Source organism: Anabrus simplex, chromosome 5 (genome assembly GCF_040414725.1).
Source record: "Anabrus simplex isolate iqAnaSimp1 chromosome 5, ASM4041472v1, whole genome shotgun sequence".
Classification (NCBI taxonomy): domain Eukaryota; kingdom Metazoa; phylum Arthropoda; class Insecta; order Orthoptera; family Tettigoniidae; genus Anabrus; species Anabrus simplex.
The window spans coordinates 260,633,919-260,650,461 of record NC_090269.1 but is presented as its reverse complement, the minus strand read 5'-3'; the positions used below and the strand labels follow the sequence as shown (position 1 = coordinate 260,650,461).

Here is a 16,543-nt window from a genome sequence, read left to right as displayed (position 1 = left end):
TTCAGATGTCCTGTACTGGCACGGAAGGAGCTTGACGCCCTTAAAATACCGTGGCTTATAGAACTTCCCTATGATGAGGGCTGGCACTTCCCTCCTATAAAAACTTAAGACTATTTTTGCTTGGCATTAAAAAACAATTTTCATCTGCACTGACAATGTTATATTATTCGGTGTGTACGAATTGATTATATGAGCCATGCTATTTCGCCAACTGCCGGTGTTGGCAGATTCTGCTTCTGCGCACACTGCCTGCTACGTGAGGTTATGGTGTTCATTAAAACGCTGAATACGAAAGAATTAAGATTTTACTGGATCTCGGCAAATGCAAAGCACGCTGTAGACATACCGGAGTGAAAGTAGTGAAATCTACCCCAGCCCGTTCCAGAAGACTCGTTCTATCATGATGCGGTTAAATTTCAAATTTAAATTACTCTAAAAGTTACCTATTTTTTAAATATAAAGGCAGTTTTGAATTAGTCTGAATTTCAGTACTGGGAACGATATTGTTCTCCAAAGTACGAATTATCCGTATTTCAAATTAAACAACCGTACCTTCTGTATCCGGGAACGAGAGCTTCTTTGAATTAGGCGGGATTTTGAATTAACTGATTTCGAATTATCGAGGTTCTACTGTATAATGCATTGGAAAAATTTTGAGAACAGATACGTTCAAAACCTTCAACATAGCATATAAAAAACGGATTTTACCATCATGCTGGGCTCTTTATCTGATGCGATTTATTTGATTACATTAGGGAATTAAAAATTAGTTGTGATCGATTGTTGTTCGCATTAGTATTATTTATTAGAATTTTCGGTAAGCTTCGCTGATCAAAGTTGCTGGCGTGAAAGAAATTTTCTCAGCATTCTGACGAAGCTTCCCAAGTAAAACTGAAAGCATAGAGATTTTTAATTCCTGTAATTGATGTTTTTCTGCTGGCCGTGTGGTACCTGGTCATGAGGGATGGTTCTAGGTCCTCTCAGCTTACATGATTACCGTTATTTGAGGAGTTATCTAATGGTGTGATGGAGTCCCCTGTGTAGAGAACCAGGAATAACATTAACCATGCGTCACCTAATAATTTGCAGACTTTCGGGCTGAGCAGCAGTCACTTAGTAGGCCAAGGCCCATTAAGACTGTAGTTTGTTTTGTTTTAGGAGTGTGAGATAATTGTACATATTTACAATAGAACCTTGATTATATGTTTTCTGAAACTACGTTTTCCCGTGTTATTCGTTCAAATTACGTGGTCCTGCGAGCATCCTGATTAAATCACGTAAAAATACCACATTATCCGTTCCTCGAAGAAACCATTTACCGAATCAACTGTCTAGAAATTTTAGTCCCATCAACGCTAAATCCTCGATCACGCGTGTTAAGAAACTGTATCTCACGAGAGGACAGCTACGGCGTACTTCCGGATCTTGGTGTTAATGTCCCGTCGTTGCAGTAATTTGATGAAGTAGCCTACTGTACCGTACTGGAAAAGCGAAATTGCATAATGGACCATCATAGCATCACATTTTGGTGGTATTGTTTAGAGAATCCTCGGAAATTATAAAGCAGTGTGTGTCCACAACAATTGGAAGGAGACAAAGCGCATTTCGGCAGCTCAACTTGAAGGTGGAATGAGTTTCGTCAAATGTTCATACCTGCAAAACTTCTACATTATGTCCAGGGTTACATGTTTGTTTTTAATTTTTTCAAGTGTATCGCCGAACGTGTTTTCGGCACTTCCCTCAGGGCACTGTATAGTCACTAGGCTTTCAGGCAGTAATCGAAACTGTTCCATTTTAAGTAACTCAAATTTAGTACCGTATTTTAATATTACCGTATACGATTGTTATGAGAGACCAGAACCTTATATAGTGTACATAGTCAAAGGATGTTTTGGGATTGCCTGTTACTGATTTGGTCCTAATATAAGACTGGAAATTTCATTTTTTGTGCTAAAATGTCATAAAACTACAGTCCTTTTTTTTTGTGGCAATGTTACAAATTTTGTACCATTTCGCAGTCGTACAGATTAGTGCAGCTTGCACGCTTTCCAGCTGAGTCAAGGTTGTGAATAACTGTAATTTGGGTAGTGTTAATGACATTTTTTCTCTTTCCAATTTGATTGTGATGAGTGATGGGCAGAATTGAATATAATGCATTCGAGAACTTGAGGATCGATACTGCATTTGAAACCTTATTCTCAAGTTCAACATAACCTTTAAAAGTCGATGTAGGCCTAATTTATGCGGTGCAAGATTTCTATAAACTGACTAGGAACAGTATACAGGTGACTAAATTACAATGGAAGATTAAAAAAATGGGATTTCGCTATGATGTTGGGTGTTTTTGTATCTAATGTGCTATTTTATTAGATTAGAGAGTTAAAAATTACCTACTTGTGGTCAATTGTTTGGTTTGGCGTTACAGGTGTTAGATTTTTCGAAGAGTTGGGCTGATCAAAGTTGCTGAACTGAAAGAAGTTTTCATAAGAAACTGACAAAGTTTTCCCGGTAAAAGTTGAATGTAAAGTTTCAAGATTTTTAAGTCGCATACCGGTAATGTTCGAAGCCGGCCCTGTGGTCTAACTTGCCTGACTCTCACCAGGAGGGCCTGGGTTTGATTCGTGGCCAGGTCTGGCATTTTTACCTGGATATGAGGGCTGGTTCCAGGCTCACTCATTCCATAATTCTTTTGAGAAGCTATTCAATGGTGAGATGGCGACCCTGGTCTAGAGAGTTGGGAACAACGGCCAAGAGGATTCGTCACATTGACCATGCGTCACCTCGTAATCTGCACGCCTTCGGACCGAGCAGCGGTCGCTTGATAGGCGGAAGGCCATTAGTGCTGTAGTTTGGTTTGGTTTAGGGGTGTTTGTAAGATAATAAGAATACATATTTCATTTTTGTGATGTTTAGACAAATAGTTGATGGTTCATTCATTCCCAGATTTTCCGTTTTCCCGTGTTGTACTTTTTCATGGCCCCTCCCAAAACGGAGAATCGAGGTATCACTGTAGTATTGTGATGTTTAGCCAAATTGTTGATGGTTTTAATTTTTCCCGGATTTTCAGTTTTCCCATGTTGTAAATTTTTTTTCCGTGGTCCCTCCAAAAACGGAAAATCAAGGTTCTATTGTATTAAATCTATTGCAGTGCTACTGTAGGTTTTAAGTTGGTTAGTGTATTGTAGACCTATCCAACTCGTAGGATAATAGAAATTTACAGAACTGAAACTCCAAATGGTTACGGTACACATTCACGGTATCTCCAGTTCTCTTGTAGGTGCCGTGATATGCTATTAGATATGTCCATCAGGGTACAAGGATGGAGTAGAGGTGCGAAAATACTAGGTTTTTGTACTATTACCTGCCATGTAGAACACTGAAAAGGACACTATATGGGACTGGAAGAGCACATGGCGGCCACGTTTACTTGGTGACGGAGGGGTGATGAGGTCATACCTGACATCACAGGGTGTGAGAGAGAGAGAGAGAGAGAGGGAATTAATATCTGAAAACTAAGTCCAAAATTTTGCTACTGCTCATGTGCGGCTGAATTATTTAACATTTTACTTTGGACAAGAAAAATTGTTATGGCGTCATAATTGACGTCACTCCACCCCCTGTACCTCTATATACGGCTCATGAGGTACACTTGCGAGAATGTGATGTAAGCGAGACCCGCCAACCCTTCGTCGTGGCTGGAAGGGGGCGTAACACCCACGGTCCTTCTGAGCTTGGGTTCATCTAAACATACACATCAGCGTTGCTCATTATGGATTATTGAAACAAATGCATAAACATGGTACAGTTTGTAAGTACAAATGTAATCCTCTGTTTTACTTTCGTCGTCAATAAAAAGGTCAGTATTGGCGTTAGTGGTTGAAGGCAGTCAACAAGTAGTTACGTTCGTTAGGTTGGTACTTCTCATGCAAATGCGTAGATCGACGATGGCGGAGCAGTTACCTGCAGCAATTACCCTGTGGTCGTGATAGTTGTGCCATTACTGTCAATTCAAGTTATATTTAATTAATGGCTCGTATATGCACAATGCGCGGTATTATCTAGTTACGGAATGGTTCGTACATTCACGGTGGTTTTATGTGCTTTTTACGTGTTTAATTGCATATCACAGTGAACTGAACCCAACCTCCAGTGCTTTCAACTTATGTTGGTTGGCTTCGTGGATGAAGCCGACAGTTCGTGCAATCGATACCTAAATAACCTTCTGTGAGTACCATTTGAACACACTACTTTGCAATATAATGTAGCCTCCGTTTTCTGTGTGGGTAATAACACTTTTCTGGGTGGGTCTGTGGGTTCCTGGCAAGCATAAAGGAACGATTTCTCCTCATCTCTGAGTCACGTATAGTTTCATATTGTTCGTACATGCGTTTCTGATTCCTAAACATGCCGCTGCATTAGTAAGTTGTTAACCATCGAGTGCTCTCTAATGTTCGGGTGCTCAAGCAGTTACAAGTTACAATTATAAGTAACTTGATATCTATGCTCAAGCACTATCGAAGTGATCTCTGATGTTTTCTTCCTTCGTTATTAAATTCCAGTATTTTAATGGTTCATTGTGATTTATATGCTGACTTTATATCATCAGTATGCATTACGTGCTTTGAAATGCTCATTTTCTGCTGTAACCCATGGGATGCTTAGTTGGTGTTTGTATGTACATTTAAATGTCAATGTTGGCTCGTGATGTCATAATTTCATGGCTGACCTTCCGCAGGTTGAAGGAATGAACTAAGACGTCATAAACAAGGCTACCCTGGCAAGAGAGTAGTAGTGCTTGGTACATATTTACATTTAATTACGTACAAATTGCAAAAGGTCATAATTTTCGCATCTAAGTTCCTTTTTTGGGCATGGTAGAATTCACCCCTTAGGTTAAAAAATTTTCTGAGACACGAATTGGAGATAACATGAATGTGCACCGGACTCCTTCAAAGAATATGATGGTAGTGAGGAACTGGATATAGAAAAGTAGGATTTCTTCAGCTAGTTCTTCAGGAAATTAATTTAAAAAATGTTCTGACCGCCAGTTTAGCGTAAGAGTTACATTAATTTTAAGAGTCATCTGTATGGCCCATTGTCCTCTTTCTATTATTGTGGCTTTTGGTGTTAAATGTTGTTTTGTCTCTCAGCAAGCTAGTATTTTGTAGCAGTCTGAATACACTCTGATCCAAAAAATATCCCCACCTGCATGATTTTAGGAAAAACATATTTTAAGGGAGTATTCAGAAAAAATTTGAATGTTTTATTCAGAATAGCAATACACAGGATTTCTACAATATATGTGACATGCTTCAGTATTTTGTATGACCACCTTTAGCCTTTTTGAGGGCCTGTACTCTTTGTGGCATTGACTGAACAAGTTTTTTGCAAGTAGCAGGCTCAATTTCATGATACCACACTTCAACACATTTTTTTCAATTCTTTTCATATCGGGTGAATTTGGGGCCCACCATAATCGCTGAATGCTGAGATCTGACACATTACTGGATAATCCTGGATCGGCGACAACTGGCATTGTCGTCTTGGAAAATGAACGGTCCTAGGTTTGCACCACAAAATGGTCCCTAGCTGTATTCAGAACTTCCTTCTTAATGATATAACAGTATGCCGTTCCATTGATTGAACCTATGCAAACTTTAATTCTTCCCACCCCTTTGGAAGTTACTGCTCCCCACAGCATAACACTTTTACTAAATTTCTTAGTTTCCACAGCACATTCCTTCTTTAACTTCTCCGGGCTCCATCCACAGTTTTACACCACCATCATTACCAAACACATTAAATTTTTTACGTCTGAAAAAAATCACCCTACACGAATCCTCAAAGTTGTCCAATTTTCATGCATCTCAACAAATTTTTTTCTGTCTTGGATATGCTTTTTTGTCAGGAGTGGCTTCTTTGAAGGCCTTTTCTTTTTAATGTTCATATCTGAGAGACGTCTTAACACTGTTTGGTGTGAAGCGGAATGACCTAGATCATGTTGCAAGCTGCCTGGAACTCAATAATCGTCCTTGTTTCGCCATTGCCTTCAGCGCTCTGCACAATCTTGGGCTGGCATTCTTCTTGCGACCACATTTATGCCTCATACTTGTCATCCCTGTCTCCTTTTGTTTCTTTACAATATTACCCACTGTTTATGGTCAGGGAATAACCTAGCAATTTCCCTGTTGGATATGCCTTGGGAACTAAATGCAAGAATCATGCCATGCTTCCTTGGAGATAGGTCTTTCTTCCACCCCATAACTTAAACAAAAAAATATCAATCTTAATTTCTCTCAAAATCCAGTAAACTATGGGAAGAGAATTCTATCTACTGAGAAACAGAGCAATATCTCTCTAAAAACTTACCAGATTGGTTTCTCTTTTTACAATTCAGCTTACTGAAGAACAACTGATAAGAAGTCAGAAGTACAACTAGTGGAATATGGCGGGAATTTTGTGAACTTTAGGCATGTGACCAAATATTGTAATGTCTCCTAGGCGCTGTATTTGAATGTGCCTCGGAAGTTGGTACCGTAAATACGGCCAGTATCAAGATAAATCTTATCACGTTGTTCTATCATTCACATTACTCCAATTAACCTATCATAACTGAGCTTTTAATAACAAATACCACTTGAAGTGTGTCATAACTTCATAGGAAATAAACTGATAGCACGAAAACGGTGGTACCAGTGCAAGTCTGTTAGAAAATAAGGTTGAAATTGGAATATTGGGCCAGTATACATAGTGGTGATATTTTTTTGGACCAGAGTGTAGCTTGGAAGACTGGCGTCACCAATTTTTATTCTGTTAGCTAATGTTATACCGGATTCATAAGCCTTTCGAGGTTAGGGTGTGATGAGTGAACTGAAGTTAACTGTCAAACTATCAACACATGTTCATGGATCTTACCATCCAAGGTCATAACCCCTTCCAATTTGACAGACAGTTTCTTGAGATTTCGACTTGAAATTAGTTCAGTTGCAAATTAGTGAAAGATCTGGGGGATTATTTTGGAAAGGTAATTTCTTGGAAGAAGGAAGTTTGTAATCAGTTTATCATATGATAGTCTATTTCAAAAGCAGTTGCACATTTGGGCAGTTTTGTCTATGCCTAGGTACAGTATTATTTTTGCATATCTCACTAATTCAGAATTGAAATGAATTGTGTTTTATAAGAAAAATCACCAAGGATATTGTATATGTTGTGTGATGTTAGTGGTAAATCATTTTTTATTACATAGATTATTTAATGAACTGTTCAAAATTACTTGTGGAATTTCATGTGTAGTTTTAGTCCTGTTACGGGGCTGTTATCAGCAAGTTTTCTATATTTTTTTGCACTTTATAGGGAAGATGGTGAAGAAGGCGAAGAAGGAAATAAGAGAGATTGGAAGAAGGAAAAGAAGGATGATGACGATGATGAAATGGAGGGCGATGGTGGGAAAAGAGAGGTAATGTTTTAATTTATTTAACCGGTTTCATAATTCATTATCAGAATTTGTATTGTAATAATATCTCGACTTCCATCAAAATGGATGTGAGGGAAGTTAGTGTAAATTCTTTGTAGAAATTATGTATATCGTCATTGCCGGGACGAAACCTTCTATGTGTTTACATTTTTGGAGATATACTGACCCGCAGCACATACATTATGAAGAGCGAGAATGCCTTGACAACTGTCACTCAATATTGCACCTTAGATGACAGAACTTTACCGGCCAAAGTTCTAAGCTAAAATATTTTCATAGGAGGTTTTGTCCCGGCAACGACGATATGCTACTCCGTTGGCAGTGTATTCAGGATCAGCAATAGAATTGTACCTGACAGCCAGTCTCAAGATTGAATAGATCAATTTTATGAATGTTATTCACAACACTAACTTCCTAAGAAACCTGATGTGAAATAGATTGTTGTTCAGTTGTCTGGAATTATTGCGATTAGGCCTACGTAAAATGTAGATATTGTATTTTATAGATTATTTTATAAGTGCCCCATTCTAATGTATTATACACACGGCCAAATTTTAACATCACTGTGACCATCCCTCACAGACAATCTTTTTAATCGATCAATTTAATCCACGCATGTTTAATATTATGTGCTTATACATTGTTTTAGGACTTTTTATCGCCTTGTCTAATTTGCATCATTGGCTGATGACCCAGATCTGGAGTCGAAACTAGTACCATGTATAACCAACTTGTAATGTAACTCGCATTTGTATTGAAAAGGTGGAACCAATAGAATATAATTAATTTTTAATGTCTAGAAATAAGTTATCGGCACAAATTTTCCTGGTAATTTATTCATCATAATGTGGAATTTTGTTTCACATTTTATTCATTACTAAGGATTTCAAAGTGGTGAATAAAATGCTTTATTATCAGTGGAAAAAGTATATAAAAGTAGTTTTAAGGAGGGCAGTAAAAAGGTGTAAAGCTGTAAATAAACTTAACTAAATTGTGGTAATTCCAATTTTTAATGCTGTATAAAATACAAATCTTCGCTTTATACGTAGGAGGAATCGCAATGATAATTCACTAATAATGTTAATGGGTATGGCGAAGACTTATAGAAAATTCATTTTGTTACATTAACAGTTTTGCCAAGAAAGGAATAGTTTTGGCAAATTGAGGATACATAACGTGCAATTCATTCACTGATGGCAGTTTGTGAGTCTATGGAGGTATTCTTAGTCACTTCTATTTTCTGCCATGTTGATAATGATTTCATCTCTGGCAATTTTCCATGACACAATCGTGCCTCCATTAATAGTCTTCCTGAGTTCTCACCCTAAATACACAAGAGGAAAAATACTACCAGACAAGTTGGCCATGTGGTTAGGGGCACAGCTGTGAGCTTGCTTCCGGGGGATAGTGGGTTCGAGCCCCACTGTCAGCAGCACTGAAGATCCTGTAGTTTCCTATTTTCACACTAGGCAAATGTTGGGGCTGTACCTTGAGGCCATGCCTGATTCCTTCGCACTCCTAGATCTTTCCTCTCCCATAAGACCTGTCCGTCTTGCAACATAAAGCAGATTATTTAAAAAAAAAAAGGAAAATACTGTAAAAATTTATGCCCCTAATAATAACCATAATATTGAAATGTTCTTAATAACACTTCTATAGGCTTCTGTGATGGGCACAAAGGAGTAAATATGGTATATTTAATGCAGACAATCATCTTTGGTATAATTATCTTGCTGTGTATGCTAGCGAGCTCTCTCGTCAACATTCATATAGGATGTTGGGGTCAGTGGGTGCCAGTTGACTTTGTTCTGTAAAAAAAAAAAAAAAATTGATATGAATGAGGTGAATATGTTTTTATAATAAATGCATAAATAAGAGTCGATTGCAGTTGTTAGTTTGTTAGAAATAAAGGCTAAAGTAAACAATCTCTTAATTTTAATGCTATATAATGAAATTAAGAATGTGCTACATCTGAAGATATGGCAGAGAGCAGTGGTTACTTTCGAAAAGGCTTTTCCCATGTAAATTTTTGGTGGGAAGGTTATTATTTGTTACTGGTGCTGTTTTCATGATACATGCAAGGTTAAGTAAGGTTACAAATTGTACAAAATTGTTGATTATCTTCCTAGTCAGTACTCTACGTTACATCCATAAATAGCCATGTTTCGACCCGGCAGGGGGTAATCCTCAGTAAAATATATATAATACACTAAAAACATTACACACAATATGAAGTGCTTGTTAAAAGTTTTTCCTTAAAAAACAGGAAGAAAGTTATAAAATGTGAAGTGGTTGTTAAAAGCTGTTTTTGAGCAGGAGGCCTATTTGTTGTGATATTCCAGTTGTCTCCTGATTCAGTTCAACTGATATCTGTACACTATTGAATTGTGTTCAAATATAAGCTGACATAAGTTATTGAAGTTGAACTGTGTGTTTATAGTCTGTAACATGGACAATAAAGATCAAATTTTCAAAAAATGGTGACTGACGAGAAACATTGAAGGTAAGTTTTGTTGAACGAAATTAACTTCTGTTACATGGCCCATTTGTATTACTCATGTTCTCGGAGTTCACAGTCCAACCCTAAATAATAAGAGAGTTGTTGTTTTCTATTTCCATCATCATTGTATGGTTCCAGTTTCCTGAGTACTGTTAATGAGCCCCTTCCACTTCTACCTGTCCATATACAACTTGTCATGGAGAACATCATCCACTGTCCGTCCTCTGATAACTAGGTCAACCTTGATCGTGTCCATTCATTGGGCTTTAGGTCTTCCTGCAGGTATTTTCCCTGCCACCTGTCTTTCCACATTTATTCTGGCTGTTCTTGTAGGCTCCACCCCCATCACATGCCCGTACTGCCGTATTCTGGCTGAACCGATTTGCTCTAGTAGGTCTTTCTTCCGGCTTCTTTCCTCACCTCATTTCTTAACTTGTCCATCTTAGTCTTCTGGATGGTTGATCTATTAAATTTCATCTCGATTCTTGCAGTCTTGATAGATCTCTCTTTGTGAGGGTGCACGCTTCAATACCATTGGTATGATCTAGCTGTTAAACATGATCAGTTTGACGGTTTTGGAATCGTGTCATCGCATAAGTGTTTTTACTTGTTGGTAGAATTCTGATCCCTTTTGCACTCTGTAATTTAGTTTGTGACCAAATTGTCACTGGAGATTACACTTCCAAGGTAAGGAAAACTACCCACACTCTAGCTGGTGGTCTCCTAGTTTTACACTTGCTGGGCGCCCTTCTCCATTGACTGCCATCACAACTGTCTTGGTCTTGCTGATGTTGAGGCTATATTCCTGGAACTGGGATTTCCATACATTGAGTCTGGTCTGTACTTCCTCTTCTGTTTCACCCCAGATCGTGATATCATCAGCAAAGGCCACTGCATTCAGTTCACCTAGCTTTTCCTTGTCGTTCTTCATACTATTGTCTATAACAGTGCTGAACAGTGGTGAACAGTTCCTTGCTGAACTCCAGTCTTTGTCTCAAACCATGATGATCGACATTCCCCAACTTGTACAAAGCTAGTACAGTCTTTGTACATCTGAATTCTCCTTAGCAGTTGTTCAGGCACATTTCCATATTTCATTTAATACTATGGTCGAAACTGTTGAATACAGTAAAACCTCATTAATTCGAAGTCGTTGGGACTCAAAAATCTGACTTCAAATTACGTGATTTTGAATTAACCGCCAAATCGCAATTCAGAAGTACCAACACTTGCCGCGTTTCAAAATGTTCTAAGGTCCATTACTGCATGCAGTTAACCTTGATTTACAGTTTATACCTTTCAAATGCCATGAAAAAAGAACTGTTTCAAAAATGTATCCAAGAAGGTGCATTTACAGTATTCAAATAATGCACTGGGATAAATCACTGACAAACATAACCTCACGCAATGAAAGAAAAAAAATCGCACAATTCGAAGACGAGGATAAATTATGCTGGTTCCCCTGTGCAAATGCATTATTTTTTGGATTTCTGTACTGTTTGCATTTTTAGATGCTTTGTACTGGCATGGAAAGTGCCAGACGTCCTTAAAACATTGTGGCTTATTGAACTTTCCTATGACGAGGGGATAAAGTTTCTTGCTTCTGCAATGACCCCCGATTGTACGATTTACCGGCTGGCACTTTCTCCTTTAAAACCATAAGACTGTTTCGGCTCGCATTAAAATAAAGCAATGACGATTCGTCGGCTATGACAATATCGTTTGGTGCCTACGAATTATATGAGCCACGTTTTTCGTCAACTGTCGGCATCGCCAGTGTTCGCGGATTCTGTTTTTCCGCACACTACCTGTTGCGTGATATTACGGCGTTCCTTAAAAGGTTGGAATACAAAAGAATTTCGATTTCATTCAATTTAGCAATCGTGAAGCGCACTGTAGACCCACCGAAGAGAGTTAAGTGCGGAAAGCTACCCCTCCATGTTCCGGAACACTCATTTTATTATCACGCGAATAAATTTCGAGGTGAAATTACTCTGTAGCATAGTATTGTTTTAAACTGTAAAGGCAGTTTTGAATTAAGTCTGGGGCCAACATTGTACTTCGAATTACGAATTATCTGTTTTTCAAATTAAACAATTTAAATAACATGCAAAACTGTATCTCATGTTTCCGGGAACGAGAGCTTCTTCGGATTAGGGGGGATTTTGAATTAACCGATTTCGAATTATCGAGGTTCTACTGTAGTTCCAAAATTTCCTTTCCTTCGTTAACATTACTATCTGCAGGGTGAAGCGTAATTCGCGCACTCGGGCGTCGCAGCGGGCTCCTCACATGCCAGCAACAAAAAAAATGTCTCTTACAAAATTTCGTCTTGCGAGTATATCCGGTAGAAAACGGACGTTGAAAAGTAGCATCTGGCAACACTGTAACCATATGTAGGGTAACTACCGCTGTCAGCACATTCTCGTCGTGCTGTACAGTTGGTGCAGTGGGTAGAGTTTTTGGTTGGCATGCAGGAGGGCGATGGTTCGATCCTTGGTTGAGGCGAATTTTTTATTTGCTAATTTCCATCTAACATTACCTACTGTAATACAGTAAGACACCGTTTCTGAGGTCACATGTATCCTACATTTACAACATTTTGTAACGCTGAAACAAATACCTGGTTAGACTAATAAGAAATAGACAGCTGAAACAAATGACCAGTCATAGGACAGAATAACTACATAAACAATATCACTTTCAATATGCTAAAGATGATAGCACAGTACAATAACACAGCAAGTACCTTGTCATTTACATACTACATGTATAATAATAATGTTATTTGTTTCACGTCCCACGAACTACTTTTTAAGGTTTTCGGAGACGCCGCCATACTACATGTAATATGATCGCGCAGATGTAGCATGTTAGCACCAATACTGTCCATATTAAATTCATGCCCACGACGTGGAAAGGGCGCCTTTCAAAACTGACGAATGAAAACGATTGTTCGTCCATTTCTAGGATCGTATGTAAGTGCAAATGGTTTCTAGAGGACCCACTGCAATCGCTGTTGACGATTAAGATGCCAGATACCATACCACCTGGACTACATTTACGAAATAAAAAACATACGCCTCAACCCAGGATCGACCACTCGACCTCCTGCATGCTAACCCAAAACTATCCACTGCACCAACTGTACAGTACGATTAGATTCTGCTGACAGAGGTAGTTACCCTACATGTGGTTACAGCGTTGCCAGATTGCTACTCTCAACGTTGTTTTTCTGCCGGATATACTCGCAAGACGAAATTTTGTAAGATACATTTTTTTATTGCTGGCATGTGAGGAGTCGCGCTGCGACGCCTGAGTGTGCGAATTACGCTTCACCCTGTATAATACAGCCAAAACTGATTAAAACATTTTTGTGGGAAGCGAAAAAATATCCTAAAGGGAACATACTAAAAAATGAAAAACATTACACTGTTAAATTTAAGGTTATTTTTTAACGTAAAAATAATTACAATGAAAATAAAGAAACGAGTGTTTACAATTATAATTAATTAATATTGTTTAAAGTTATCGTAATGTCCAATATTTGGTCGATTTGCACATTTCATGTGTGGATTAGCATCTGCTTTCTCATTGAACTTCAAGTTTTAATCATTTGTAAACTGTCTAGCTTTCTTCTCCATAATTGAATGTCCTGCAGAGCACTATGTGTGAGTACAGTAGGTGTAATTTATGTACGTCTCTTTCTCTCTCCCTCTCTTTGATCAGCCGTGAGGCTAGTTTAGGCAGCAATTCTCCTTTCTGCACGTTTGTGTGCTTTCCCTTTCATTTCATTTCGTTGTAGGAGTCACATCTCATGTCGTCTAATATTTTTGTTATGTACTCTAATCTTGATCTATAATTTTTTCCCTCCCTGCAACCCTCTGTTATTTTCTTCAATAACCAATCATGACTGGTGCTCCCTGCAGCTGTAGGCAGACACGCTAAGGCCGTGAATTTAGGTTCTCTTCCGAATCCTCGCCAAGTCAGTCACTGCTGTTGCATCGTGCGCGGAATGAGGCCGGGTACGCTAATTTTTAATTTCTTGTGGTAATATTATGAACGTACTAAGGAGTGATGTAAATGTGCTTTCCAGGTTTCTTTAACATATATTTAATAGGTCATGGACTGGGACTTTGGAATAATCCACGCCATAAGAATAATGACCTGGCATTCAATATTTACAGAAAACCGACTTTTACTGCTAATGCCATTAAACAGTTCAGGGCATCCTGAAGGTCACAAAAAAGCTGCCTACAGCAGCATGTTACAGAGAGACCTTTAAAAATCCTGCTCTCATGGAAAAGTTTGAAAAAAACAAAATTGACCATGTGCGAAATAGCCATGAGCAACTGGAGCAACTGGTTTTGCACAGAGTTTATAAATTAGTAGTAAACACACAAAGAAGCCCATAACCACTTTGACGAAAGAGTAAAACACAAAGAAGAATGTCACATTCGTATTTAGTTATAAAATATACATATAATTGCTAACATCCTACAGAAACAGAACCTAAAAATTGCTTTTAAAATCAGCAACACTAATGAAACAATAGTATTTAGCCCTCATACGGTAAATATTAGCAATATGCAAATTCTGGGCAGGAACTTCTGTATATCTTCTAAAGAACACTACAGTCCTTTAAATTGAGGCAGTGAGTGAGAGAGTGGGCTATGCCAGAGTTGGATGGAACTCAGATTTTTAAGGTTTTGCATTTGCTCTAGTAATGAGAAAAACATTCCTATTAATATATAACTTATTGTTTACCGTTTCATAGCAGACATTTTAAACTCTTTAGGGAAATAATTTACAGGGCGTAATTCCCTTATTTAACCGGCTCCTTAGGCCTTTTCCACCTGCAAACAAAATAACCTTGGATTACTACCTATAGGTTCGCTAACAGTACCTAGCGATGAATTGCCTTCGTTACTCATTTACTATAAAACTTTTAGTCCTTTACAACAAATATGTTAGTACCTTCAGATATTCGGGTCTTCCTCGACAACCTCAGCTCATAAATAACGAACCTCAGCTGTGCTAGAGTCATCCGGCTGGAGTGCATGGTACATAGTATGGTGATGTGCTGTACGTACGGAAGAAGAGACATCAAGTCCTTGTATTTAGCTTTATTAATTCTTCCTACAGGATATGGACTTTCCAGTTCTGAAGGAATTAATATTCTGTTCAATGCTTCCAGTGGTGCTTGTGTTTTCTCTCTGCGATTCCTCCCAGGTATTGTGTATAGTACTTGCAGTTCCTCCCACGGACGAAGTTCGGAATGGCTGGTTTTGTACAGTCTATCCTGAGAATGGCAATCTTCCTGTGTGGCATTTTAACACCTGACCTACTTTTCATGTTTTTATCAAAGCACGATGTGGCACTGTGGAAGTTTTAGGTCTTCACTTTTAATTTCTATCACATGAAAAGGATTCTTCACTCTTGAATGTTCCATGAGACGAAACCAATATTCTGGTGTGAATACGTAGCCCGTTTTTCTGATCATCTTTTCAGTGACACCGAAATCAGTCTGAAGGCAAAACGGTGTGTCCAGGAACAAGACAGTAATGTTCTAAGCAGTCAAACTTTCCTGTCATTACAAGAGCATAATAAATCATATAGGGGATGTTACTTTTGTTCTGTGCAGAACAGGAGTCAGAAAATAAACTTAACTTCTGCTTTCCCGAAGTATTTTCAGGTAAACTTAACACTTTCAATAGACACAATGTGATCTCTGAAGCACCTCGCGAAGCAACTTTTTCGGGCCACATACACATGAAGGCAATTTTCTGGTTGCTTATATCAATACTGAAATTGTACACCCAGACTTGCCTTAGATAAAATACCACTCCTGCTGGTATTTTTGTGGTTGGTGAAGTTTTCTGAAGATCATACGTTATCTAGCAGTAGTCACAATTTTCCTTCGAGGCAGTAAGATCGAAATGCAGAGAGATTTTATGCTGCAGTTGCCCTTACTTAATCTAGTCATATCTCTAGAGGTATATCTTCTTTAGCTTGCCATTCGTCACACACTTGGCATGTATCTGTGTGGAGGCATTTTGAAGCCGATATTAAATTTCGTATTGAATGTAATCCTGTATGTGCAACAACTAACACTCTTCATGCCAGCATCATCTCTTTTCTTCTTTGTAGAGCCTATACATCTCTGCAACTGATTTCGCAATTCAAATTAATTTTTTAACTTTCTTTCTGCAATAGTGACTTACATAGAAGGGAATTTTTTAATATGGTCCATTACTGATTTTTTTTCATCAACTTAAGATTACAATTACCGTGCTTACCTCGAGATCCACATGAGGTGATACTATAGAGCTGTTACATGATGATAATCCTTCGCGTTCAGATTTGCCTTATTCCGGTGCATCAGCATTTCTATCGCCTCTGGCTGTAGAAAGAAGTCTCCTGGATATTCCGAACACATCGCCAAATGCCTTTCTGCATATCCTATTTAGATGACCACAGGAATTTTCACAGAATATCTGAAAGATAAGTGCATTCTACTTGAATGTTTGTTAATTATCGTCTTTGGGTAAATTCCACTGTATTCTTGC

The 16,543-nt window shown here is 38.3% G+C and overlaps 1 protein-coding gene across 2 annotated transcripts in view; it reads left to right on the top strand.

Annotated features, from left to right (window-relative positions):
• LOC136873966 (zinc finger protein on ecdysone puffs) overlaps positions 1-16,543 on the top strand; it is a 185,821-nt gene that overhangs the window by 43,278 nt on the left and 126,000 nt on the right. For both annotated transcript variants that reach the window (XM_067147366.2, XM_067147367.2), the window contains exon 5: positions 7,354-7,456. In XM_067147366.2, the coding sequence (XP_067003467.1) occupies positions 7,354-7,456 (103 nt within the window). The remainder of the gene's footprint in view (positions 1-7,353; positions 7,457-16,543) is intronic.